This window comes from Ptiloglossa arizonensis, chromosome 4, assembly GCF_051014685.1.
Source record: "Ptiloglossa arizonensis isolate GNS036 chromosome 4, iyPtiAriz1_principal, whole genome shotgun sequence".
In the NCBI taxonomy this organism is placed as follows: domain Eukaryota; kingdom Metazoa; phylum Arthropoda; class Insecta; order Hymenoptera; family Colletidae; genus Ptiloglossa; species Ptiloglossa arizonensis.
The window spans coordinates 4,745,668-4,771,159 of record NC_135051.1 but is presented as its reverse complement, the minus strand read 5'-3'; the positions used below and the strand labels follow the sequence as shown (position 1 = coordinate 4,771,159).

The following is a 25,492-nucleotide window of genomic DNA, read 5'->3' as shown; positions in this document are numbered from 1 at the left end:
TCAAAAGAATGTCCCAGCGTTGAAAGTAAATTTTATCCCTTTTCTATTCTTCCACACTCCCAAACCTTTAACGACTATCTTTGAGTCGCGAAGGACTTTGAAATATATTGCTGTTATTATTATAAATCGCCCAGCTTCAAATCTACCTTGTGCAATTAATACCCGCAGAATTACCTATGTATAAACACAGAAAAGTGAATTCATTGCACAGGAAATGCAGATTCTCCGATAACACATAAACTAGAAAAGAAACTAAGAATGATTAGAAGTGTATGAAGCACCGCTTAAATAACGCGTAATTGTAGTCGATTCATGAAATATTTAAACAGTGTTTATTAAAGTATAATCATTTTTATTATGATATTAATATTCACAATGTGCAAAAATTTGTAAGCGGACATTGATGTAAATAAATAAAACTGATATGAAAGATGTATAATGTGTTAAAATTAATACGTTACATACAATACATTTTTATTGTTTAAAAGTTAAACTTATAACCATTACCAGTAACTTTAACACGTGCTACCGAAGGTGCAGAAGAATAAGCGACGCCTAATAAATTTTGAGGTTGTTGCTGTTCTTCTTGTTGCAATTCTATCTGTTCAGGAACCTACGGATGATTACTATTAAACAGAAATCAGATTTGAATTTTGTACGAGCCGCAACTGACAGAAACATTAAACTTATTATACTTTTACCTGTTGCGTTTGCGTGGCTTGTACCTGTGCTTGAGACTGTGTTTGGGCTTGTCTTAATGCAAGAAGTTGTGCCAATTGTGCTTGATAAAGTGCAGCTGCAGAGTAACCATTCGGCTGAGGTTGCTGATATTGGTGTAACTGTTGATAATAAGCCAATAAAGCAGGATCTATAGGAGCTTGATAGGGTAATGGTGCAGGTGCTGGAGATACATATGCAGATAAAGTTGGTGCATTTGCATAACCATTTGCAATAGGACCAACTGGATACACTCCTAAAAAATAATAGAATACAATGAAAACTTTACATTGTTTTTCTACGAACATATCTTAACAAAAGTTACATATTATCTTAAAAATTAATTACAAACCTAAGCCAGGATTTCTATAAGCAAGTGCATTAGCAACATTGGGTAAAACTTTTTGTACCAAATGAGGATTTCCAATACTGGAACTGAATGACTGGTGAGAGCTGGGACCATTAAATGCAAAGGCAGTTTGTGTCAAACCTGGTCTGATAAAACTGAAGGATGCATGTTGATCAGAACTGCCTAGTAAATTCGTCGGTTTCACGCCTTGAACTGGTGATTCGGCAAATGCAGTAACAAACATCGTGCAACAAAGTACTATGTATTTCTGAAAATGATAGCTTGCATTAAAATGTATAAAAAGATCAATTGGCGATAGGTATATTAATATAAACGATGCTCCGATTGATGGAGCTGACGAACAAGATACTCACCAACATTTTACAGGCTTATAGGAACTTTGAAAGTTTCTCAGTAGGTCGAAAGACAGTATTATCACCGATGAACATTAACGCACTATTCTGACGCTAAGTCGGTTTGTGGGGAGTTATATATCGCGGAAGCAGCCAGGTTGATACGTGAGTAGCATCGCATCGACACATTTTCAGGCATACAATGACACTTTCTCCAAGATGCCAAGATGGGACAATTCATGAATTGTAATCGCTTCATACAAAATTTGTCTTTACGAAAAAAGATCTTTATAACACAGTGTGGTGTAAACAATGATTCAATAATTAAAAGATGAGAATAACGAACAATTAAAAATTCTCATGATTTACCGTATTTTCATCGAATACTGATACATCGTTGATAAAGTTATTCATTGTCGTAGACAGAATTTGAATAAGTATTTTGTATAGAAATATATACAAGATCATATTATATAATACCGCAGCGAATATGAAAACGGCAATAAAACATTTCTATTTGATTCATCTACAGTTGTGGAATTAACGAAGAAAGTTGCTTTCAATCAGCTTAATATGGAGCTGATACGCAGACGAGTTCTTAATCGTAATCGGCTAGTCGTCCATGGAATATTAAACAGCTTATTTACTGACAGTGATACAATTTATTTATGTCTCGCACACATTCGAAAGCCTTAGTTATATTCGCTTATAAAATATTCGTAAATTTCTATGTTTTTCTATGTATGGTATTGACTTTTACAATGTAAAGTATCTCTTTAACTGTTTGTATAAACATTAGAAGATATTATGTACAATATGTACTAAAAAAGATCTTGCAGTTGTTAAGTTCAAGCCTTCATTTTCAAATAATATTTATTCCTATTACCGTCGTAGTGCTTTTATTGCTATGCGTATTACAAATTTTAAAAGTTAGTATGAACGTTTGTCTTAGACAGCCAGTATTGTGCGTACCTTAATCTAGGTACATTTTCGAGTTATTTCCAAGATACATTCATCAGTAATTCAATAGCTTTAACATCGACAAATCAATTATGAAATACGATGTAAATTTGTGCGTGTGACATCGAATACTCCCTTCGATAGTATATTTTTACATACTAGAGAAGTGCGACTGGTAAAACATTCCCATAGCGGTAGTTGCGAATACCGCGAAGCAACTCCACCATGTTGCAAAACCTAATAAACCTCTGTAGACATCTGTGGTAAATATCTGAGAAAAAATAAATAATGTAATAAATACATTTTGTAGAACTTCATATTACTAGCCCTAGATGAAGATTATATGAAAAAAATTCATAGTTAATAATGTTACCTGTTTTAAAGAACCTAGTGCAAGTAGAAAATCTTGGGCTGTTTGTCCAACAGTCCTTTCATTATCGTCGTTATTCATTACATTTAGTACAGATTTAGGCGGTTCATCTGCTGGGCACTCTTCAACTGCTATCCCGTTTAGAAGACCTTCCCATGTATAACCACCTAAAGAGAAGATGTAGATACAGCAACATATAAAAGTATTATTATTTACAATTAATAAATATTTACCTAGTGTTTTGTACATAAATGTAAAAAATAAACATATAATAATTGGAACAATGAATTGTAATGCTACAGCCCCTAAATAATGAACCACTACTGCAATCTGAAACAAATTATAGAATAAATTGTTAATGTTAATTGATAACTATTTCTACAATCGAGATATGTATCTAGAATACATTGTTTCATAGAAACCTTTCTTTGTAAATCAACATTTTTTATTCTACCAGCTTCTTTCTTTTGATTCTCAAATCGTTGAACAGCTAAATTAAGGTACGATTGCAAGTACATTGGCATTAGTGTGAATTTTAATAAAACTGCAACAATAATTGCAATTAACCTCATGCTTTCAAAAGCTGGGGATGTCATCCTGCAAAAATTTTTATTCGTTTTATAAAAAAAATCTTTTACATCTACCTATTCCATTGTAATGTTTATTGTTCCTCAACTTACAATGGCCCATTCATGCCAGTAAATATTCGAACTGTAAGATAATCTCTGCTTATGGGCTTAATCCATAAGCTTACTAATAGAAGTGGGGAAACATAACTAATATTTGCTATTAATATTAATAGCTTTTGATCTTTGTAGTATCTGAAATATACTGTTTTTATTGTCAGTTTACTATGGTTATGAATCTTTAAATTAAATACAAAATTAAGTACCTCAATGCATCCCAGTGCATTTTTGATACTCTCAATCCTGGGAAAGTAAAAAGGGAACCAAGCAAACCACACCATAAAGCAAGGAAGAACTTCACGACAATTTTTGATGCAGGCCCTCTACAAAAGAATGTACAAGAATATATATAAAGATTCAAAGTGGAAAAAGATAAAAGTTCAATAAGTAGTAAACAATATTACAAGTTTCTATTTGAATTTTAAGTTTTAAAGACTTACGTAGAAGAAAGACCTTGATTGTCTAAAAACAAGGATGTACTATGATTGAAGCTTACATAGGCTTTGTCCAATCCAATTTCAAGATAATTTTCATCAACTCTAAGAATCATCATAGCTATGAGAAGATAAGCAAATCCCGTAACAATACATGTGGACCTTTCACCTGTGCTCTCTTCTACTGTGAAATATCGTATCCACAGGGAAAGTAATACTTTACTGGTTACTAATCAAGGAAGTAAAACTCGAAATACAAACTCCATTCTCCAGAAGAAGGATGTATACTTATGATATAAGTTGACAGTGAAAAGGATACAATGAAAAACCAAGAACCAATGTGCACCAAATCATACTTAGATTAATTTCGTCTTTGATCGGATAAAAGTAATTGTACACCTGTTTAATGTCAACGAAACACAAATACAAAATATAGTAATCTTATAGATCTAAACAAGAGACTATTGTTCTTGTTCAAACAAGACATTACCAACCTCTGTCATGACATATACTGCAGTAGCGCAAATAGAAAAATCCAATAACCATTGATACTCTGTATAATATTGTGAATGCACAAGAGTAAACTTAGTTATCTTAACACCTTCTAGCGTAAAATCCAAATTTCTAGGAACATCAAACACATCTTTAACTTTTCCATTCTCTGTGTACCTGCCTCTCTTCAGTTTCTCTTCAGGCACACTTGCGAGAGTTCTCAGTTGCTGATCAGTCGGATACAAATAATGTGTCAAGCTATCAAACAATAATAAGATATTCCATTAATATTATATTTTGTTTAATCATTGCTATTATCGATCATATATTTACCCAGTAGAACATAAGAGCCATCTTGCCAGGGAAAAATGTGGAGTTAATTTCTGAATGACACTGACCATAATGAGAGTAATAACCAATTGAGCTCCTAAAAGAGCCTGAAATATTTCATGCATACATGGAATGAAATATTGAATGTTTACCTTTGTTTGTTAGGTATTAGATGAAATTATGTTTAAAGACATTACCATTGTAAATGGCACACGATGGAATAGTTGGTTTTATAAATAGTTGTAACCCCGCGAAACCAAAAGCATCGTAACCCTTCGGATGGGATATGATGTTATTTCCAGTTATTCGTATTCTATCTATTATATATTAAGGGAAGATCAGCGTGTTTGTGACGATACTTCGTGAACTCACTGTAAGAGGGCTACAATCATCGACCAATTCTCGCTAGCTTTCCGATACTTGTAAAATTTTTCAAATACCGTAATCCTTCCTCAAAAGAATGTCCCAACGTTGAAAGTAAATTTTATCCCTTTTCTATTCTTCCACACTCCCAAACCTTTAACGACTATCTTTGAGTCGCGAAGGACTTTGAAATATATTGCTATTATTATTATAAATCGCCCAGCTTCAAATCTACCTTGTGCAATTAATACCCGCAGCTATGTATAAACACAGCAAAGTGAATTCATTACACAGGAAATGCAGGTTCTCCGATAACACATAAACTAGAAAAGAAACTAAGAATGATTAGAAGTGTATGAAGCAACGCTTAAATGACGCTTTGACGCGTAATCAAATTCGATGAATCTCTATCGGTTTTTGAAGCGTCTGCCTATTGACAAACACCAAATTGGCGCTAATTGAACGGGCAATTTTAATAAATTCTTCCAAAGAAAATGTTACTCACTTTCGGTCCTCTATCAAATTTTCATTCTAAATATGTTCGAGCAACGTCATTGTATTAACACGAAGCAGCTAAAATTATCAATTAACAATCCTACGCGGACTGTTTCAGGATCTGATGCGATCTTGCATCGCGGGATTTCCATTCGATTGATCACGTAATACGGTAATTATAAACGAACGATCTTCCATCGAATTTACATATGTAGGTAAAATCAGCTAATTACACGATCGATACAAAATATTATAAATGATGTAATCAGAGTAATCCTAATCGTATCGAATGCCAAAAGGTCGATCGATTACTCACGCTCTTTCATTTTGTACAAAATTATCGACACTTTGTGGAACCGAGTACATTGCGAGACGAACGTTTCGGAACTTTAGTCTTAGTTTCGGGTGGATCGTGAATGTTTCGCCACGCGCGGCGCACATAAATCCTCTTTCCTCTACAAGGAAAAACGCGCGAACCGTTTATTCGGAGGAATGAGCAGGAGTTACGCGGAGGAAGAGCCGATATAAAAACAACAGACTCATCGGTTCACGCGACCAAATGTCGACAAGTGTTCGTCGAGTGTAGACAACGTGAAAGGTCTCGTGAACATCCGCGTGTGTGTACGTATATTTTCTAATTTTTATTGCACGCGACAGAGGAGAAAATCTAACTATGTACAAATACGTTGCGATTAAAATCGTGCAACATTCGCTAATCCTAAACACTGGACGAAAAAATATCGTTCCACTACTACAGAGGCACGAAACGTATCGCGAGAAGGGCGATATCCTGAACTCGTGATGTTCAGGAGGTGACAGGTACCGCGCACAGACACGTCGCGTACACATGTAACGATAAAACGATATTTTTTTACCCAGTCTATCTTATACGCATAAGAAGTCCTGTCGAAGGAAGCACGAATATTGCGCAAAACATTTAACAAAGGATCATTGAACTATCGTCGAATTGTACAGTTGTACAAATCTTTATCAAATATATCGAATTATATAACAATTGCAACTTTTAATGCGTCGAATAACCGGATGATGAAGTCATCCGAATATCCCCCAATTATTTTGAACAGTATACGCAAAGGTCGTTTCAGCGTTCCTTCGAACGTCATTACGCTCGCATTAAGCACGCCACTGAATACGCAACCTCGAAATAATTGATATCGTTACGCTGCTGGTCGAAAGAATTATATCATTTTCAATTATATTTTATCGTGAACGGGAGACGGACGAGGGTCAGGGTAATCGAATCGGTAACGCGATATCTACGAAACACCGAATATCAGGGACACATGGTGACTAAATTGAAGTTCAGCGTGGTGCAGTGTACCAAGAAACAGTCGAACGAATCGAAAGAATAGGATTCTTTCGATTCCTGTATCAAATGTCGATGCTTCGTCTTTTTGCCTCGCGATTAATGCGTGACTAAGCTCCGGGCAAAAGATCGCTCCATATAAGATCAACCTACGTGAAGTTACTTATACGTTTCCTGGTACTCGATTTCTGAAACGGTACGCATAACTGTATAGTTAGATACGAGAAAGAAAAAAACGTCGGCGTAAAACATTTGTATACCCTCCTGTTACACAAAGCAGACCCGTATACATTTTTCACGTTGTCAAACAATATATGTAAAGATTTCTTACATTTTGTTCACAGACGTCAACGTGCGAAAATAAAAATGATGGCGCCGATTTTTGTTACTTCGTTTCTTCTCTTTGTATCGAGCTGCCTCTCCCGCGTAGAAAGCAGACCTGAATATATACATTGCCAGAGCAATTTGGAATGTGCGCCGGGTCACTGCTGTAGCATAGGTATTCATTTTAATGTAACACGGTAAACGGTGATTTGGTATTTTACGAAAAGATATATAAAAAAAAATGCGTCCAATTTCAGGTCCGATAAGGTACAGTATACCACAATGCAAGCCCATGCAAGAAGAAGGAGAAGTATGCAGACCAGGTAGCGCTTCCACGATCAACATGACTGCAACGTATCCTGATGGTGTTCAAGTATTACTGACTGACGTTCATTACATCATGTGTCCCTGTGCTGATGGATTATCGTGCAACGGTGGCGTTTGCAAACATACGGGTGAGAAACGCGACACAAATCACCTAAGTGATGAAAGCAGTAAACGAGATGATTAATATATGTAAACTAATCGACTGTACCGAATAATGACAATGAGTAATCAAAAAATGAAAAAACTCAGCGAATCTTATAGTTTATGATAAACTATAATACAATAGATAATATTACAGACGATAATAATACCGTCTTTTAAATAAATAAAACGAAAATCTTATCGGGAACGATGAAAAAAACCTTGCCTCAAAGATGCGAATTGTGAACCAAAGGACTAAGTAGCTTTAACCTGAAATTAACTGATAATAGCTCTGTTAAGTATAGTTAAATTGAAGGAATGCAATTTTAAATAATCTTAAGAAAGGATCGTGATAAAATTCTATAGTAGGTACATGTTGGTTAAATTCCGAAAGAATAAATATAATCGCAATATATTCTAATCGATAACATGTTAACACAAATGTTCTATGCTTAGTTTGATTTACACTCAAAGTTCGTATTTTCAAAACGATTCTGATATTCTAGAAAAATAATTGTAACGAATTTATAGCACATAAGATTATCAAATAAAGATGATGTATCAAATAAATAGTTTCTTATTTAATTTGTTCGTTCTTATTGACAAACCTTTTAGGTTCGTAAAATTAAGCAAAATATTAATTTTATAAATTATATAACTTTGCCTTTCATTCGATATTATACCTAGCTGAGCTTTAAATAAAGTTGAGCCCAAACAAATACGAAAAAATAAATCGATAATTGATACACGGTACCCTAAAGGAGTCAGGAGGTCAAAAATATTAGAGATGTCCAGAAACTTCGTTCAAAGTCACAAAGACGTTCGTCCTTTTACCTTGAAGACTTCGAGCAGACTGAAACTTCCGGCTATACGCATACAAGTTTTCTATATTTACGACCTTTACCGACTTCGGGATTCAGTTGAATATATGTATGTAGTTCCTAGAATTGCCATTCTTGAATGAAGAGGTCACTCTGAAATCATTGATATTTTACGAGGTCGGTATTTCAGTTCGTATATTAGCCAACTTCCATCAGATGTTAGGTCTTTTCAAGTCTATCCCGTATATCGTTTGTGGTAGTGCTATTTATTACGCAAAATTTCACCATTTTTGTTGCGATACAGCATTATGCGGTACTGACTCTACCGTTATTGATGGTACTGTTAAGAAAGTTCTTTTACTTTTTCGTACATCGAAAATATTGTTAAATTAAGTGTGTTTTTACGGTATGGACAGTCAAGTATGCGGAGATGGTAGATTGATAACTCTGATCGATGATGCTTGGCAAAAGGAACGTTTGCCCAATGACGATATTGTAGTACCAGTAGCAGAATTACCCGATCCTGAAAGTGACAATGGTGATTCTCACATGACGTTAAAGGAATTAGAACAAAAGTGGAATAATCTAGCTTTAGGAACTCTCAGTGAAAATCATTTACATTCCCCAACACCATCTCATAATTGAGCAGGTACCAATTTATCGAACCAAGAACTTTACATAACCAATGTTCCAACGATTTGTTTACTAATTTCGATTTTTAAGGATTTAAAATGGAGTTTCCAGATACAGGTGAAAGATGTTCGATTAAAGACTGCAAACAATTGAATTTTTTACCATTTGTATGCTATCATTGCCACGACACTTTTTGCAAGGACCATTTTCACATAACCTCTCACAAATGCTCGAGTTTTCATGATAACATTGTTTGCACTAAAACAAAGTCTTCGAATTATGTGTGTTCCGATGAATCTTGCAAAGAAACCTCACCCATTGAGATGCGATGTATCAAATGCAAAAAACACTTTTGTCTGCAACACAGATATCATGGATGTCTAGAATATACTAACAAAGAAAAGACAACAAAGTTAAAAAAGTGGCAAATACCAAAGAAACAGTTTGCAGAAGCAAAAGCTATAGTGGATCAAGAAATTTCAGACAGTTTGAAGAAATCTAAAAATACTGCAATGGCAAATAAAGTATTTAATTTTATCTATATAATTTACAATAAAAAAAAATATACATACCACATGTTTATTTTAAACACTGTTTATTCAGGTACGGCTTATGCGTATAAAGGGTTCAGCTGTTGGTCCTAAGAACGTACCAATGAATGAACGTTGTTATTTTCTTGTATTTTCATCGGCTAAACTATCCAATAAGAATGTAGGACCATCAAAAGGTATTTATGTAAACACAAACTGGACAATTGGAAAAGCTATAGATTCAATGGCTGACATATTAAAAATATCCAACAATAATAATGTAGCGAGTGCGACTAAATTACAATTATTTCATCATTCAACTGGTGTAATGATATGTAACGAGGTAGATACACCATTAACAAAGCTGTTTGAAAACTCTGAACTTGTTGACGGGCAAAGTGTTATTTTAGAATATTCAGGCACTACAGCTGTAGACACTTCTTTATATAAATAAACCTATTTACAGTAAACAACAACATTAGTCTTTGTTCCTTTCATTTTCAAATGTATTGATTTATAGATTTATTGAACATTGTATATAATAGTTCACTGGTAATGGCAAAAACACAATATTAGAATAATACTTGTTTATTACAAACTAGATAGATTCATATATCAGTTTTACATTAATTCTTGATAAAAGGACGCGCAGATGTACTCTATATGCACTGAATGAACAAATTGTTTACACCAGATTATTGTCAGGTTTGTTCCAAATAAAAGTATAAGACAATATTCTGACTTTGGCACTGGACGTTTTTTTCACTTATGCACTTGAATTACACTAATATGGTAAAATTAAAAAAATCAACAATATTAATTTGTAAATAACTATATGCTTACCGATATTTTTATAATACGATCGTACAAAGATTAAAAAAGATGAATAATAGCAAAAGACTCTTAGAGTTCAATTGTTCGACCAATGTGCGTGTTTTATCTATATACTTATTTTTTGTATTTCATTGCGTCAAATCATTGTTACTTCTCATAAAAACGCAAAAAATTCTTATTTTCAATAAGAATAAAATACACTTACGTACTGAAGTATTTCTGCAAATAATTATGTAAATATATTGAAGAAAAGCAAACTGTATAAAAAGGTTTGGATCTCTTACAGATTGTATCTACTTTATAAATTATATAATATTGTTGCAAGTCTTTTGTAGGTCAATTATTTAAAAGCTTAAACTGTTCAATACTTACAATATATATTAGATACACTATATGGGCAGTATTTTGAAGTTCTGATGCAAAAATTACTATCATATAAAATTCAATATCATACATGGATATTTCTCAAAGAAATCATATTTCTATACATATAAAATTATTGCACGTTATTGCCGAATCAATTATCTTGGTGTATACTCATTATTGTATATTTGGTTAATCTTACATCAACTAAAGTTTTGTCTTTAAATGTAGGTAGTTTTTGCAACAGAAAATTCATATGTAACTGAATGTATAAATTGTATAATATTCAGACTCAGATCCACTATTTTAGGATAAACTGGTATGGAGTGATAAACTTGTTACTATGCAAGATATGTAAAATTTGAAGGAAGAAAAAATATATGTGGTTATATCACCCAATAATTTCACAATAAAGACCAAAAGTGATAAGAAAAAACAAGGAATTGTTTATAAAAACATGGTAATATATAAGAATAAGTAAAAGCTAACCTTTGCTTAAATATATATGAAAATAATTTTTAAAATAGAGAACAAGTCTAATCAAAGAGAGAATGCAGAGTATGTATACAGAGATCGCGAAAAGAACAAGTAATGTCATTCGAACATTTACATGTGTTTCAATATCTTGGCCTCTTATTCGGCCACTGGCCACCTGCCTGCTAGGAGGGGAGTGAATTTGGTAGCGGTAGGTGGCCTGAAGTCAAGCTCAGGAATGCCAACGAGACTTTTGCAGTTCAATTTGACCTTCTAATGTCTTAGCAAGGTAGATGACAAATAATTGGCTAAGAGCTATGCCCAAAGCAATGCCCGCTATTGTATAGAGATTACGTTCTGCCCAACTTCGTACAATTTCAATACAACCACTAGTCCATACCTTCTTGCCTGCCTCAGATACTGGTAACATCTGAACTTTATAGCCACACATTATATTCACAAGACCACTCTAAAAATTTAAGTGACACATCATTTCCTTATGTCCCAGTTATATTAACAAAATACTACGTATAACTGAAATAATGGACTTACCGATATGTCTGTTGCATTAATGCAACAAGAGAATGGTACACCACAGCGTTCTACGCTAGGACTTGAACAATTAAAGTATTCATTCTTCCCCCAATCTAAATATCCTTCTTGACTTAAGCCACAGCACCGAAACTTTTCATAGAAAAATTTACGTATATCATATTATTAAATTTAATGGTTCATTTCAACACGTATTCTTTCACTTACTTCTTGCTGTCCAAAGTCAATAAAATTTTGTAGATCAGGATCTTCTCGATATGTTTGTATAATTTTATCCGTGAAGGATTCTTCCAATAAAGATTGCAATGTATGTGGAAATATAAAACCAACGATGGCTACACCCATTTCAAGGAGAAAGAACACCAATAGACACAATGAATACTGTAATGAATAAATGTTATACAATCTGTTTATAAATTAAAAAACATATATATAATAATACTAACAAATTTCAGAAGACATGTATTTTCACGCAATGCTCCAACACATCCTGCGAAACTAACAACAAAAACTACTCCCCCTGCTATAACCATTACAAGTGAAATATTCAGGACTACATCATATACGTTCTCCACTCGAACAGAACCAGTTGCTTGCCATTTGTCCACAAATGCATATAAACCCACTCCGATTAACAGTCCTCCAAATAACTGCACCATACAATATTATGTATCATATTTTATACAACTTTGTTATATTATGTATAAATAAATAATGAATATATTTAATAAGCGTTGTTACTTAATTATTCATATATCAAATTATTAATTGTAACAATAACATATAGATCAATTAGATCAGTGGTATACAGGGTTCACTTACCCAAAAAACAAAATTAAGCATAAATATCATGTACTTTACACACGAACTGACGTAAGTAAAGTTATTTGTTCGTCTCCGGTTATTCATCATTGTAAGGTAGAAACAGTTTTACAAGATATTAGTTGGTATGTACAATTAATACAAGCACTCGCACTTTCAACTATATATATACATGTATATATGTATATACATATATATATATATATATATAGAAATTACATCGATCGCATCGCTAATTCAACAATTTCACATACTGGATACATATTTACGAACTTTTCACTTGATCGTTGATAAACTATATTTGATCGTCCATGAATCAAACCAAAAGTATAATGCACCATACTTTGACAACTTACTTTGCATCCGCCATTACAGTTCCGTTTCTCATATTCCTTGCTTTCAGTTTGAAATCAGCTGTCTATACATTCCACGTTTCAGTGGAATAAAACTGAGGCGTCTGTATATGATAAATTAAATGTGAAACATTGTAAACGATTAAATTCATAACAGTTAGTTTACCGGCTATTTCTTATATTTGTATGCATATACATATTAAAAAAAGAATAAAATTCTTGTTTAGAAAAATGACTTCAGTACAAGATAGTAAGTTTATTATTTGTTTACAGTTCTTTGCATTTTAAAAGTTTACATTTTATCAAATATTAATACGTACTTAAAATACTAAATCGTTAAAAAAATATCACGTTATAAGCATATCCTTTTAATTGTAAATACTGTAATATGCTACAATTTGCTTTCAAATGTAGCATGGAAAATTAATCAACATCACTTCTTAACCTATACAATGTAAACAATAAACCAGTGGTTTAAAACATAAATAGTATTCGTGTTAGTTGAAATGGTGTTAAAATTACTGATCAGGACAAAGTTCTTTTAATTTATACTTTTTAATTATTGAAATATTTATTTGTAGGATTAAAATTAAAACGCTCATACGATACTTGGAGTACACGTGAACAGCTATGTTTAGCATCTAGTGTACTGAGATCAGGTGATCAAAACTGGATAAGTGTGTCACGATCCATGAAAGCATTTATTGAAAAAGAAACCTTAAGACCACCTGATTGGTTCTCTCAAAAATCATGTACTATTCAGTACGCACATTTGTTAGAAAATGCATATACTCCAAAGAGAAAGAAAAGAGAAAGTGGAGAAACAACAGGTGAAGCCATAGTTAGGAAGCTAACGCAAGAAAGAATAACTGAATTAGGGCAAACTTTAGCTCTTCAAAGAGAGGAGTATCAACAGCTTAAAGCTGAAATAAATATGTTAAAATCTGGATCAATAGCAGAAGATAAGTTACAGAAGATGTGGCTCACAATTGATCAAGAAGAACGAGAACAGGAACAAAAAGTAAGAGCACATTCTGCATGGTTGGCAAAGCGTCAACAGAAGCAAGAATTAAACTCACCACAAGGGGCATCTACTATAAACCAGCGTAAACCTATAGAAAGCACAATAGAAATTCAAGAAACAGCAGAATCTGTAGATGAAGATGAAAAGAAAGCTAGAGGTGGAAGATCACCATTATTAACAAGTTTATTAAAGTCACCAAGTCCAACAACACAAATTCAAACATCAACTACTACAGTACAAGGGAGTTCTCCTACAATTACAAGTCTGCTTGGCTCCAGCCCTAAAGTACCAAATTCTCAATTGACACAAAATGTATCACCACAATTACATCAATTGGTTTCTTCTGCAATTTCAAGCATACCACCAGAACGACCATCAGTTGGTGCACCAACCCTATCTATGTTATTAGAAATGCCTGCTAATGCACAACGAGGCCCACTACCCAATTTACAGACAACACCAACTATTGTTTCTCAACAAACTGTGCCTACCGAAATTCATACTCTTCAACCACAACCTGTTCACCAAGTAACAATTCAAAATGAAACATCTATACCTGCTCAACCACTTACAATTAATACGCCAAGTATTCCAGTTGCAGAAAGCATGGTACAGATAATAGATAATATAGATGATGTAATACGTAAAGATATAATGGCAGATGTAATAGACAAAGATGAAATTAACGAAATTATAGGAGATATAGAAGAATTAATAAAGGAAGAAATAACTGGGAGTCCACAAACACTAGATACAGCTGCTACAACAATTAATACTCTTACTGTACCCCAAATTCAAGAAGTACCGGTAGTCACAGAACGACCAGAGCCCAGAGATGTAGATGAAGTTGTATCACTTTCTAATTCACCAGAAAGTGAAATGGCTATTGAAGAAATTGATTCCAGCACATCAAATATTGCAGAAATAATAGGAACAGTTGCAATTGAACCACAGGAGCCTAAAGTTATTGTTGCTGAAATATCTGAAACTATAATAAATACGTGTGAAGAAACAAAACCTGAAGAAAGTACAAGCCATGGAAAAGTGACATTAAATGATGAACTTCTTCCTGAATTAGAGACTCATGATGGTGAAAGCAGCAAAGATGCACCATTGGAAGAGAAGCAAATGATTGATGAATTTGATACTATGGATTCTACTTCAAATACAGAAGTTGAAGAGAGTGATACAAAAATGCCTACAAAAGAGCTTATGGATGATATAGTAGAAGATGAACTAGTAGAAGAGGAAGAAACTGAAGTGATTATTCCAGAGGCTAAAGAATCTCCCAGTAGTAAATTACAAAGAGAATCTTCAGAAGAGTTAGAAAATAAAGACAATATGGAATTAGATCAATTAGAAATGCATCTTGCTAAAATTACAGGTGAGCAACAAGATGTTCCCTCAGCAGAAGTGGTTAGTGTTACTTCTGAAGTAACAAACGATCTTCCTAGTGCTGAGGATACTGAAAAATCACAGGATATTAGTTTAATCTTAGAAGATGATGAGAGTACTCATAGTTTAGATGACAAGAAGAAAATAACAGAAGAACACATTATAGAGAATACAATTGAAAGTACAGAATCCATTGAATCATTTAAAGAGGAACCTATAATTGTAATAAAAGAAAAAACTATTGTAGAAGTAAGTGAAGAGTCACCGGAGAAACCTCAAGAAGAACAAGCAGAAGAAACTCTTGAAATTTATACAGATGAATTCAAAAAAGAAGATACGAAAGATTCTTCAGAAGATACAGTAAGCTCTATACTACAAGACATAGAAATTAAAGAAGAAGAAATAGAGGAAACAGCAATTGTTGAAGATTCTACTCAATTGGTGTCTCCAGAAGAAATTGAAAGTTTAAAACAAGAACCTATGGAACCTATAAAAACTGAAATTGATGTTTCCAATATCAAAAAAGAAGAACATATATTTGAGGAATCAAAAATGGAAGAAGTACCCAAAATTAGATTAGAAAATACTTTTGTGTTAGAAGTAAAAAAGGAGGAAATCCCTATAAAAGAAGAACAAAAAAATGTCGAAAGTGAACAACATGTGAAAAAGGAAACAGAATCTATGATAAGTGTAGGGGAAGATACTGTTGAATTGGATGAAGAAGAATCATCATTAAGTAAATTAAGTGGAGGACGTGCTATGAAAACTTATTCAAAAAAACAAAATGCTTCTATTGATAGTGAACCTGAAAATGAAGGTACTGGGGAAGGTGCAGACTACAGAGCATGGAAAAAAGCAGTTATGTTAGTTTATAATCGCCTTGCTACACATAAATATGCATCTGTATTCCTGAGACCTATTACAGAAGATCAAGCACCTGGATATCATTCAGTCATCTTTAGACCAATGGATTTGTCAACTATTAAAAAAAACATAGACAATGGTACTATCAGATCCACAATGCATTTTCAACGTGATGTCATGTTGATGTTTCAAAATGCCATTATGTATAATAAGCACGATACATTTATTTATAAAATGGCACTTTCAATGCAAGAAGAATGTTTACAACATATGCAGGTAAGAATTTAATATTCATACTTTGTATATAATTGTTATCATTAATAACATACATTATTTTACCTTCTTTTTAGATATTAGTACAAGTCACAGGTGAGGGAACACTTAGAAGAGAAACAAGAACTGCAGCAAGTAGCAGTAGTGAAGCCAGTGAAAGTAGCATAAAAAGAAAACGAAGTCATATTACACCCAGTCCACATGATACTGATAGTCCACGTTCAAAAAAACGTAGAAAATCAGAAAATGATTAAGGAATTTTGTCTGTTTATATATATATATATATACACATATATATAATGTGATATACGCCAAGTTCAAAAGAACATTATTGAAAAGATTAAGGAAGGATGAATCTGTCCTGTTGGCATTGAAGGAAGATGTTAGACATGAAAGATGTTTAAGATGTATGAGACAAAATACAATGAATTCACATTCTATTTCATTATTTTTTCATAACAGTAAAAAATGAAAAAGAAAATTTTGTACTCAATGTATAAAATGAATTTGATTTATTTTTTTTTGACACATTGATATGGCAATATACCAAATGTACAAAAAATACAAAAGATTAGTCATTTGTAAATTATTGTTCTAAAAAAAAATTATTGTCATTGACTCCTGTTTTGACAAACATCTAATAAAAATGTTTTATGAATTATAATTCTTGTTTTTAAACAAAATTCTAAATAAAAGGAAAATGTTAAAACAAATATTTTTATTTGTAACATCTACAATAATGAAAGCTGTTCTTCCATAATAAAAAAAAAAACCTACCATTCATTCGAAATAGTTCTTTAAGCACTTAAATTTTTAACATTAATGATTCATAAAAATTAACCAGTGTCGTAAAATTTGTATAACAAATTTAAAAATAAGATTTTACCAGTACAACACTTCTGAAAATTTAGGTAAAATTCATAATGGGTTATTATGCCAGCGGTGATACACGAAAAACGATACACAGCTCTGAAGATGAAGGTTATGAAAATCAATCACCTCATACTACAATATCTTTTGAATTACAGTCTCAATCAAATATTATAGATAAATCAAATTTTTCCTTTGGAAAATCTGAAGGAATTGTAAGTTATTGTCAAACCGGATACATACAATGTAATATATTTTTGTATTTAAAACGCACATACATATTTTAAGTCTTCAGTATCAATACCGCCAACAACAGATGAAACTGATAGGTCGTTTTGGGCAGAAGATGAATTGAGTAGCTCAGAATCAAGACAACAATTAAATAAAAAACAGAAACGTCGTCACAGTTTCTCTTATCGTAATCGTATTGCTGTGCACCGAAGTCGATTTTTATTTTTTCAATCAAGTTCTAGCATGGACTCAATATCTGGACAAATTTCGTCAAAAGGTAATTAATATCATAATTATAATATGCATACAAATAAAATCCTTTATTATAAAACGGAAACCGACATATAAAAAAAATATTAAGCATATCTTTTTTATATAATTATTGCAGTTCTTAAACAGGAGAAATACAATCGATGTACAGGCCGATTTGGCGTAGAACAATTGCAACCTGGATGTAGCGTTACAAAGAAAAAATACGTACATAAGAAAGTACCTTCTTTTTTAATTAACAATCAGAATGTTTATTCCAGATGTAAAAAGTCAATGCACGCGTACACAAGAAAACGTAATTCATTTTTAACGAATAAAAAGGTTCGCCGAAAAAGTTGCTCGTCGTCCTCGGGAAACAGCTCTCAAAATCACTTTGATTCTCTTTCCTAAAAGTAAAATTGAGAGTAAATTATTATTAACTTTAATAAATACTTGTAGTTTTTCAAGTCTTACATGAAACGTAGTCACTTGCTAACTTTAGGGATCTAATAGGGATTTTTTTACAGTTCACTCAGTTTTGACAGGAGTTTACATTCATTCATTTATTCGTGGTTGCTATAAACGGAAGTTATGTACATTATTAAACAAGCGTATTTTTCTTTTATTGAGAATAAGAATAATTAACTGAAAATATTTGATAAATCGTTTGAAAAGATTTTCCGAAACTATGAGTTACTTTGTGACCAATGATCGAGGTAAAAATCAGTACGAGAGACTCGGTGAAGTTCGAACTCGTAAGTCATTTGATTTAAATTAACTATAAATTATAATATTTTAAAGATGTTTTATATAATATATACCATAATTAAACGAATATGCACTTAATATTACTTTTTCAAGACTGTTCTTATACAAAATTGATATTACTGGCGTACAAGATTACTGCCATGTTGTTTATTACATTGCGCATGTTTGAACGTTGAAACTTAAATTTCAAATATAAGTTTTTAATGAATTACATGGTCATTTATTTTCCATTTATGTATTTTATTAATGTAAGTATTTTTATCTTTAATTTCAGACTCATCATATCCCCCTGTTTTTAGTTTAATTGTAGTGAGCGTTTGTATAATATTTTTAATATTGTTAGCATGGAACTTCAATAACACAATAAATCAAACGAGTAATATTCACGTATTTTACTTGAATTTAAAACGTTCACCTTTACATACAGTATCGAAAAAATTTTTGTCTTTCGGTGTTGATACATCTTTACTACGCGATATGAAACATTTTCCAATTGAAAATGAAAAATTTATTAATTTAGCTCGGTACCTTGCGCCTGCTTACGTTCGAGTGGGCGGCACATCTTCGGATTGTTTATACTTTAATCAGGTTTGATGAGTTTTTTTAGATTTTTAAAAAATTTCAAAACAGTTTACATATTAACTTATGCAAATCTATATCAATATAGACGCCGCAAATAACTTCTGAGAAAATAATTAATCCTATAGACGGCCAAGACATAAGTAACTTTATGATAACTGATGTGGATTTCGAAAATTTATATAATTTCGGAATGAAGTCGAAACTACGCATGATTTTCGATTTAAACGTATTAATTAGAACTGAAAATAATTCCTGGGATGATTCTAACGCCAAAAGTATTATTTTATTTGCCAAAGAAAAACATATGAAATTAGATTGGCAATTAGGAAATGGTAAAGTATACTTCATTATTGTATTTTAATTTATTAGTATTCTTTAATCATACTTAATGCATCATAATTATTTCAGAACCAAATTCCTTTTTCCATGTATTTAATAAAACTGTTAATGCTACACAACTTGGAAATGATTATTATCAATTAAGGCAACTATTAAACAAAGTAGGATATAATGAAAGTATTCTTGTTGGTCCAGAAGTAAATCATGTAGGAGATACTAATCACAAGGGAGAACATTATGCAGAAACATTTTTAGAAAATGATAGAGACAGTGTAAATTATATTACCTGGCATCAGTATTATCTTAATGGAAGGGAAGCTCAAGTAGCTGATTTTATAAATATTACCACCTTTAATTACTTGCCAATGCAAATTAAATCTATGAAAGAAGCAATTAAATTATCAAGAAAAAATATCCTTATGTGGTTATGTATGTATATATACACATTATGTTAATGTATTTCAATTAATATTCAGATTTGAAATATCTCTCAAAAATTTCATTTACAGCAGAAACTAGTACAGCTTATGGTGGAGGTGCTCCAGAATTATCAGATAGGTTTGTGGCTGGATTTTTATGGCTTGATAAATTAGGATACAGTGCTAGTACAGGTGTAAATGTTGTCACCAGACAATCATTATTTGGTGGAAATTATGGTATGGTGGGATATGATCTGATGCCAAATCCAGATTGGTGGGTTAGTGTAGTTTATAAGCACTTTGTATCAGAGAAGGTTTTAAAATTAACATCCACAAACAATTTTGATTTTGTGCGACTTTATGCACACTGTACCCCTGAGAAAGCATTTATTAGCAAAGTTCCAGCAGTTACAATATATGGAGTGAACATAGATAAAGTTCCAGTTTTTGTAACTATTCAAGGTATTTTTCCTGTGCTTCACAAGTATGCTAAAATATTTTTATATGCACTTACTTCTGATCATTTTCAATCAAGGTATGTAATAACAATTATTTAATAACAATTGATTATATAACATGTTTTATCTCATTCTTCTTATTTTTAGAACGATAAAGATGAATGAAATAATATTAAAATTACAACCTAATGGAGATTTACCACCATTTGTTCCTATAATATTAGATCCCATACAAATGATCACATTACCACCCTATTCTATGGTATTTATTGTAATACACGGTGCAGGGGTTCCAGCATGTAAAGCATAGGTATACTTAATAAACCAACACAATTATACAACCGTTTTATATTATACGTTTTTCATATATTAAAAGTTTATAATATAATTTCAAAAAACATATTTTTACAATCTCTCACTAAGAAGAACATAATGAAAATCAATAAAAGAATTAAAGAATTGAATGATTTGTTATGTAATCTTGTGTATATGTTATATATATGCATTGTTCTGTATCTATGAATGTATGTTTATATGTAGGTAACTACGCTTATACTATTCAATATGTGTATCATTTAACCGCATATACATATTTCTTATAATACACAATTCATGCTGTTTTCAATCAACCATTAGTTTATCACAAAGCTGATCTATTATTGAAAGAGACACTAATACATAGTATCGTATGCTCCTTTCCTCCTTTCAAAATAAAATTTTTCTACAATTTATGCACTGTCTTATTATAAATATTATGAGAAAGAAATATTACCATATGTAAGACATATAAATACTGAAGAAAAATACATAAAGTTAGATAATCGGAATGATTAAATTTATCTTCTCCTAGTGTAATGTTATTGCACCAAATTAAAATCAACATTACAACCGAGTGTATTTAAACAATGTACAGTATTCAAAGAAACTAATTAATGTTATATATGTACGAGATGTCAGTAAGTAACTGACAATCATTTTGACAATTCATTCGGTGATTACTACTTATGATGTATATTTACATAAGAACATTTTTTTACTAACTTGACATTATTATATTATTCCTGAGCTGAAATAGTAATTGGTTTTCCTTTAGGATCATCGAATCTATCCATAGTACGAATATCTATGATCATAGTAAGAGCCCAAATCATGATTAAAGCTAATATAGCAGTGACAAATATTCCTGTCCAAATTGGAATTGTAGTAAAACCAACACAATCATATGCATCACTAAATCTAAGTGCCTTTGCATCAACTTGCACTTGCAAATCTGTTATATTCAAGAAAGTAGTATTTGTAGAATTTGTTTGGAAAACTATATTCCGTGAACAGTGATAAGAAAAATTAAATGGAAAAACAATATCTGTGTTTGTTGTCAGGTATTGATTACTACTATTCTTTAGGTAATAATATTCGTAAGTAATTGTTTTAAGAGTATAGTATCCTGCACTCTCGACTTCAAATATAAAGTGAAGCGCATGTTTAATTATAGGCGATTCGTTTCCATTGAACTGCAAATGTAATATTAATGGAGAATTTTTTGTACCTGCCCCATCTACGGTACCTGTGTGTTTAAGCGGAAGCGTCGAAATATTCTGATCTGGGAGCTACAAAGTATATTCCTGTTATATTAAAATTATTACTTCTGGGGAATGTATTAAATCTTAAGTTATAATTTAAAAACTTGTTTTAAAATTACCTTCAGTGACAGTGGTTGACTAGAATACAAAAGTACTCTTGTTGTGTTAACAATAAAAGCAGTAGAATTATTCTTTACATCTACATCTCTCTTTACTCGTTCAGAACGGCTATAACTACATGATCTTCCTGTAAGAATAGCTATCAAAGTAGGGCTGGAATCTTTTATTGTCTTATATGTCTCTGGAACTATATCTAAATTCATAATTGGTACAATCGACAATTGTCCTTCTGATATTGAATCCATGTAATCATCATAAGTTTGATTGTATGAAGGTAAATCTTCAACAACGTTTACTGCTTTCTCAACAGCAGGAAAATAATTCAATGAATCGCTAGTGGCGACTGTATGAAGATTCTGAAATATTAAAAATGTTTTATATCAACATTTGAATCTAGAATAAAACGATTTTAAAGGCATACTAACCTGTTTGTGTTTCACTAAATCCTCAACGCACAGATTATCTTTCACATAAAGAAGGACAGGAGGAGAAGTTTCCAACTTTTTACGTAAAAATGAGTCGAATTCTTTGCGAGTAGTCTTTAAAAATGGATTCACTGCACTTGTTTCTGAATCAGAATTAGTTGAACCACCCCATAATAAAACAGGTACCGCGTTCTCGGCGTGTAAGGGTAAAATTTGAAACACAACGGTTAACGTAAGAATGAAACTAAAAACACTACGAAATTGTATCATGATGTCTTCACAGAAACAGATTTGGGCGAGTCAGATGAGAACTGGTCGGCCTACTATCGAGCAGCAGGCAACGAAGCACCTGACTAGGGCTGGAATCATATGACAGACGTCACGTGACGAGTTTGTTTCCGGATTTCAAATAAACGCCTTTCCCGAATTTAAATTTGACTTACTTTGCAAAATTAAGCATTTTGATAACATCGTACACGTAAAATCTTCGACGGCGTTAAATATTTTTGTTTCATTAATATTTAAATTCTTAAGTTAATCATGAGTGATACTAAAACCGTGAAAAGAGAAACTGTTTTGTATTCGGTTTGTATTTTAGAGGTTTGAAACGTGAATAATGATCGTATTAATTTCTTATTTCTACTTTAGCAATTCCAACCATGGAGTACAGTGGGCATATTGCCTTGCATGGAGCAAATTGCTGGTCCACAAATTCCAATTAGAGTCGGAGAATTTTATAAAATTCCGAAACCGCATCCATGGCGTCCTACTTTAGGATATGAAAATATAGAAGCATCTTCTCTGTAAGAACATAAGAAACTTCTGAGTCTATTTCGAGAAGTTATTTTATTTTTGTAATTGTTTTAGACCTGCACAACCTGTGACAAATCTGTTGTCTGACACTTGTTACATGCCAAATGGAATGGCTACAGCACCGTTACGATTTCCAAATCTGGTGACCGGTTTCGATCGAAATCCAGCACATGCAGCGCGAGCTGCACTTTACACAAGATATGGTCCGTACGAATGGGTACAAAACCAACTGAGGCTTTACAATGAATCAAATAGCAATAGGAATTATTCGGAAAACTTGCGACAAGACAGTATTAGGATGATGCGGTAAAATGATTGTATCGTTTCACCAAGCATAGAACGGTATTTATAGCAATAATGTGTGTTAAAACTCGTCGATATAATCTTATTTAGAGAAGCCGATGAGAAAGTAGAAAATGGTCAAATTGAAACAGGACGTAAATTAGGAGAAAGAATTACGGACACTACATACTGGAGAAATGAAGTGGCATCAGAGTTACAACGGTTGATAATTGAAAATACAAAGCTACAGGAGTGCCGTCGAGGCTTACAAACAACAATACAAAACTTAGAAGGACAGTTGCATATAGCACAAGAATGTTTATATTACCGGGAAGCAAGAACAGGTTTTACATTTATAAATTTGAAACTTATAAATATTATTATTTTTAACATTTTTTAGTTATTTGACATTGCCTTCATCAAAGCAATTTTTACATCTTGAAATGGAAATAGGTCCTGACTTGGTCCATGATCAAGTTGAACATGCTCTTTTAAAAGAAGTGGAAGTAGTCAGGAATTGTGAAAATAAGTTAGAACACTTTACCGATAAATGTGTTGATCAAGTATGTTTAAAAATTAAAAAATGAACAAATTGAGGAGTATGATTCTATATTAAAATTGTATGTTCAGCTTACAAACAGTAGAGCAGTGCAAAATCAATTAGAGATTGACATAAGAAATAAAGAAATTGCACTTGGAATTGATATTACATGTCACCAAATGAATAATTTCAGTCGTGGTTTGAAATATTATGGTGGTATTGAGAAATATGATAACAGGTAATAACACAATCCTTAGCTTAAAAATGTGGTTTATAACCGTGGTCTATGATATATATTGATAAATTTTATATTTAGTATTACACAAACTGAATCATGGGTTGAAGCCTCCAATAATATAGTGAAAAAATCACAGACAGAAAGATCAAAATCTAGTCGACTACAAAGTGATATTGAAATTGCTATAAATGCAGTGGGACATGAAATGTGGGAAGCATGGGGCAATACAAACAAAGCATTGTCCAGAAGGGCTGCAGAAATGCTTGAAGCAAAAGAAAGATTACAAATACATTTACATAAAGTAAATAAGAGTGTAATTATAATTATAATTACCTCTTATTCTGCTATTACTTAATTTGTATTTATGGTCACAGATTCAACAAGAAATCTTTGAGATTGAAAAAAATTTACAATTAATGCAAAAAGCCATTGCAGATAAAAGTTCTGTTCTGAAAGTGGCACACACTCGCCTTGAAAGTAGGACACATCGGCCTGAAGCAGAATTGTGTAAAGATTATGCTCAACTCAGGTATATTAAAAAAAATTGTGGATTATTACAAATCTAATCATATTTTTACATTCTTTCACACTTAATCCAAGTTCTGGTTTGGGTTCATAGAATGATCAAGGAAGTGGAAACTATAAATGCAATGATAAACAATATGAATTTGAAATTACAAAGTTTTGAAGCACAACATCAACAACTATTACGCACTAGATCTAATTTAGAAACCAATTTGAAATCTAAAGTTGATGCATTATTTATTGATAGAGAAAAGTGCATGGGTATGCGAAGAAGTTATCCAGTTGCATCGGTTATTAAGTTCTAAATCATATACATGTAACTAATTAAAAATGTATAGAGAACTAGACACTAATATTATTAGATTTATTTTTTGTAATATACATAAAACGTAAATGTCTTGTACAAAATTTGTTATTTTAGTTATCCACGTATGTTCTTTAATAAA

At 32.1% G+C, this 25,492-nt stretch overlaps 10 protein-coding genes across 17 annotated transcripts; 6 read left to right on the top strand and 4 right to left on the bottom strand.

Annotated features, from left to right (window-relative positions):
- Positions 1–326: 326 nt before the first annotated feature.
- Positions 327–2,008, bottom strand: LOC143146078 (uncharacterized). Of its 3 annotated transcripts, none has more exons than XM_076310083.1 (4): positions 1,441–2,008; positions 1,070–1,334; positions 702–973; positions 327–613 (listed from the first exon to the last, which is right to left on the bottom strand). In XM_076310083.1, the coding sequence occupies exons 1-4, from the start codon at positions 1,444–1,446 to the stop codon at positions 482–484; spliced, it is 675 nt and encodes a 224-aa protein (XP_076166198.1). In that variant the 5' UTR covers positions 1,447–2,008; the 3' UTR covers positions 327–481. The 3 variants fall into 3 exon arrangements, with proteins under 3 accessions (XP_076166198.1, XP_076166199.1, XP_076166200.1); XM_076310084.1 differs by having other exon boundaries at positions 726–973; XM_076310085.1 differs by having other exon boundaries at positions 487–626.
- A 293-nt stretch (positions 2,009–2,301) lies between these two features.
- Positions 2,302–8,071, bottom strand: LOC143146070 (transmembrane protein 161B-like). 2 transcript variants are annotated; one of them, XM_076310070.1, is made up of 14 exons: positions 7,208–8,071; positions 5,560–7,064; positions 5,132–5,377; positions 4,889–5,062; positions 4,695–4,798; positions 4,364–4,619; positions 4,189–4,268; positions 3,876–4,091; positions 3,642–3,758; positions 3,430–3,570; positions 3,172–3,346; positions 2,983–3,079; positions 2,753–2,916; positions 2,302–2,650 (listed from the first exon to the last, which is right to left on the bottom strand). In XM_076310070.1, exons 4-14 carry the CDS (start codon positions 4,889–4,891, stop codon positions 2,531–2,533), a joined length of 1,473 nt encoding a protein of 490 aa, XP_076166185.1. In that variant the 5' UTR covers positions 4,892–5,062; positions 5,132–5,377; positions 5,560–7,064; positions 7,208–8,071; the 3' UTR covers positions 2,302–2,530. The 2 variants fall into 2 exon arrangements, with proteins under 2 accessions (XP_076166185.1, XP_076166186.1); XM_076310071.1 differs by lacking the exon at positions 5,560–7,064.
- LOC143146076 (astakine) lies at positions 5,956–8,253 on the top strand. The gene is made up of 3 exons (XM_076310080.1): positions 5,956–6,170; positions 7,221–7,375; positions 7,458–8,253. Exons 2-3 carry the CDS (start codon positions 7,243–7,245, stop codon positions 7,709–7,711), a joined length of 387 nt encoding a protein of 128 aa, XP_076166195.1. The 5' UTR covers positions 5,956–6,170; positions 7,221–7,242; the 3' UTR covers positions 7,712–8,253.
- Positions 8,254–8,641: 388 nt separating this feature from the next.
- LOC143146073 (anaphase-promoting complex subunit 13-like) lies at positions 8,642–10,128 on the top strand. Of its 3 annotated transcripts, XM_076310075.1 has the most exons (4): positions 8,691–8,826; positions 8,906–9,138; positions 9,213–9,646; positions 9,726–10,128. In XM_076310075.1, exons 3-4 carry the CDS (start codon positions 9,221–9,223, stop codon positions 10,104–10,106), a joined length of 807 nt encoding a protein of 268 aa, XP_076166190.1. In that variant the 5' UTR covers positions 8,691–8,826; positions 8,906–9,138; positions 9,213–9,220; the 3' UTR covers positions 10,107–10,128. The 3 variants fall into 3 exon arrangements, with proteins under 3 accessions (XP_076166192.1, XP_076166191.1, XP_076166190.1); XM_076310077.1 differs by lacking the exon at positions 9,726–10,128 and having other exon boundaries at positions 8,642–8,826; positions 8,884–9,138; positions 9,490–9,626; XM_076310076.1 differs by lacking the exon at positions 9,726–10,128 and having other exon boundaries at positions 8,660–8,826; positions 8,884–9,138; positions 9,213–9,352.
- LOC143146072 (tetraspanin-33) lies at positions 9,685–13,046 on the bottom strand. Of its 2 annotated transcripts, XM_076310074.1 has the most exons (6): positions 12,698–13,046; positions 12,322–12,525; positions 12,083–12,256; positions 11,876–12,007; positions 11,724–11,792; positions 9,685–10,705 (listed from the first exon to the last, which is right to left on the bottom strand). In XM_076310074.1, the coding sequence occupies exons 1-6, from the start codon at positions 12,785–12,787 to the stop codon at positions 10,688–10,690; spliced, it is 687 nt and encodes a 228-aa protein (XP_076166189.1). In that variant the 5' UTR covers positions 12,788–13,046; the 3' UTR covers positions 9,685–10,687. The 2 variants fall into 2 exon arrangements, with proteins under 2 accessions (XP_076166189.1, XP_076166188.1); XM_076310073.1 differs by lacking the exon at positions 9,685–10,705 and having other exon boundaries at positions 10,773–11,792; positions 12,698–13,043.
- Brd8 (Bromodomain containing 8) lies at positions 13,040–17,254 on the top strand. The gene is made up of 3 exons (XM_076310066.1): positions 13,040–13,300; positions 13,632–16,609; positions 16,684–17,254. The coding sequence occupies exons 1-3, from the start codon at positions 13,237–13,239 to the stop codon at positions 16,858–16,860; spliced, it is 3,219 nt and encodes a 1,072-aa protein (XP_076166181.1). The 5' UTR covers positions 13,040–13,236; the 3' UTR covers positions 16,861–17,254.
- A 169-nt stretch (positions 17,255–17,423) lies between these two features.
- LOC143146075 (uncharacterized) lies at positions 17,424–18,631 on the top strand. 2 transcript variants are annotated; one of them, XM_076310079.1, is made up of 4 exons: positions 17,424–17,691; positions 17,765–17,984; positions 18,096–18,369; positions 18,484–18,631. In XM_076310079.1, the coding sequence occupies exons 1-3, from the start codon at positions 17,530–17,532 to the stop codon at positions 18,365–18,367; spliced, it is 654 nt and encodes a 217-aa protein (XP_076166194.1). In that variant the 5' UTR covers positions 17,424–17,529; the 3' UTR covers positions 18,368–18,369; positions 18,484–18,631. The 2 variants fall into 2 exon arrangements, with proteins under 2 accessions (XP_076166194.1, XP_076166193.1); XM_076310078.1 differs by lacking the exon at positions 18,484–18,631 and having other exon boundaries at positions 18,096–18,391.
- On the top strand, positions 18,500–21,219 carry LOC143146068 (heparanase). The gene is made up of 6 exons (XM_076310067.1): positions 18,500–18,711; positions 18,999–19,312; positions 19,392–19,638; positions 19,715–20,074; positions 20,155–20,599; positions 20,670–21,219. The coding sequence occupies exons 1-6, from the start codon at positions 18,645–18,647 to the stop codon at positions 20,830–20,832; spliced, it is 1,596 nt and encodes a 531-aa protein (XP_076166182.1). The 5' UTR covers positions 18,500–18,644; the 3' UTR covers positions 20,833–21,219.
- Positions 20,856–22,995, bottom strand: LOC143146071 (uncharacterized). The gene is made up of 3 exons (XM_076310072.1): positions 22,648–22,995; positions 22,222–22,578; positions 20,856–22,129 (listed from the first exon to the last, which is right to left on the bottom strand). The coding sequence occupies exons 1-3, from the start codon at positions 22,915–22,917 to the stop codon at positions 21,578–21,580; spliced, it is 1,179 nt and encodes a 392-aa protein (XP_076166187.1). The 5' UTR covers positions 22,918–22,995; the 3' UTR covers positions 20,856–21,577.
- LOC143146069 (tektin-3) lies at positions 22,987–25,452 on the top strand. The gene is made up of 9 exons (XM_076310069.1): positions 22,987–23,232; positions 23,296–23,450; positions 23,515–23,766; positions 23,854–24,086; positions 24,196–24,305; positions 24,373–24,521; positions 24,600–24,822; positions 24,896–25,050; positions 25,141–25,452. Exons 1-9 carry the CDS (start codon positions 23,188–23,190, stop codon positions 25,349–25,351), a joined length of 1,533 nt encoding a protein of 510 aa, XP_076166184.1. The 5' UTR covers positions 22,987–23,187; the 3' UTR covers positions 25,352–25,452.
- Positions 25,453–25,492: the final 40 nt, after the last annotated feature.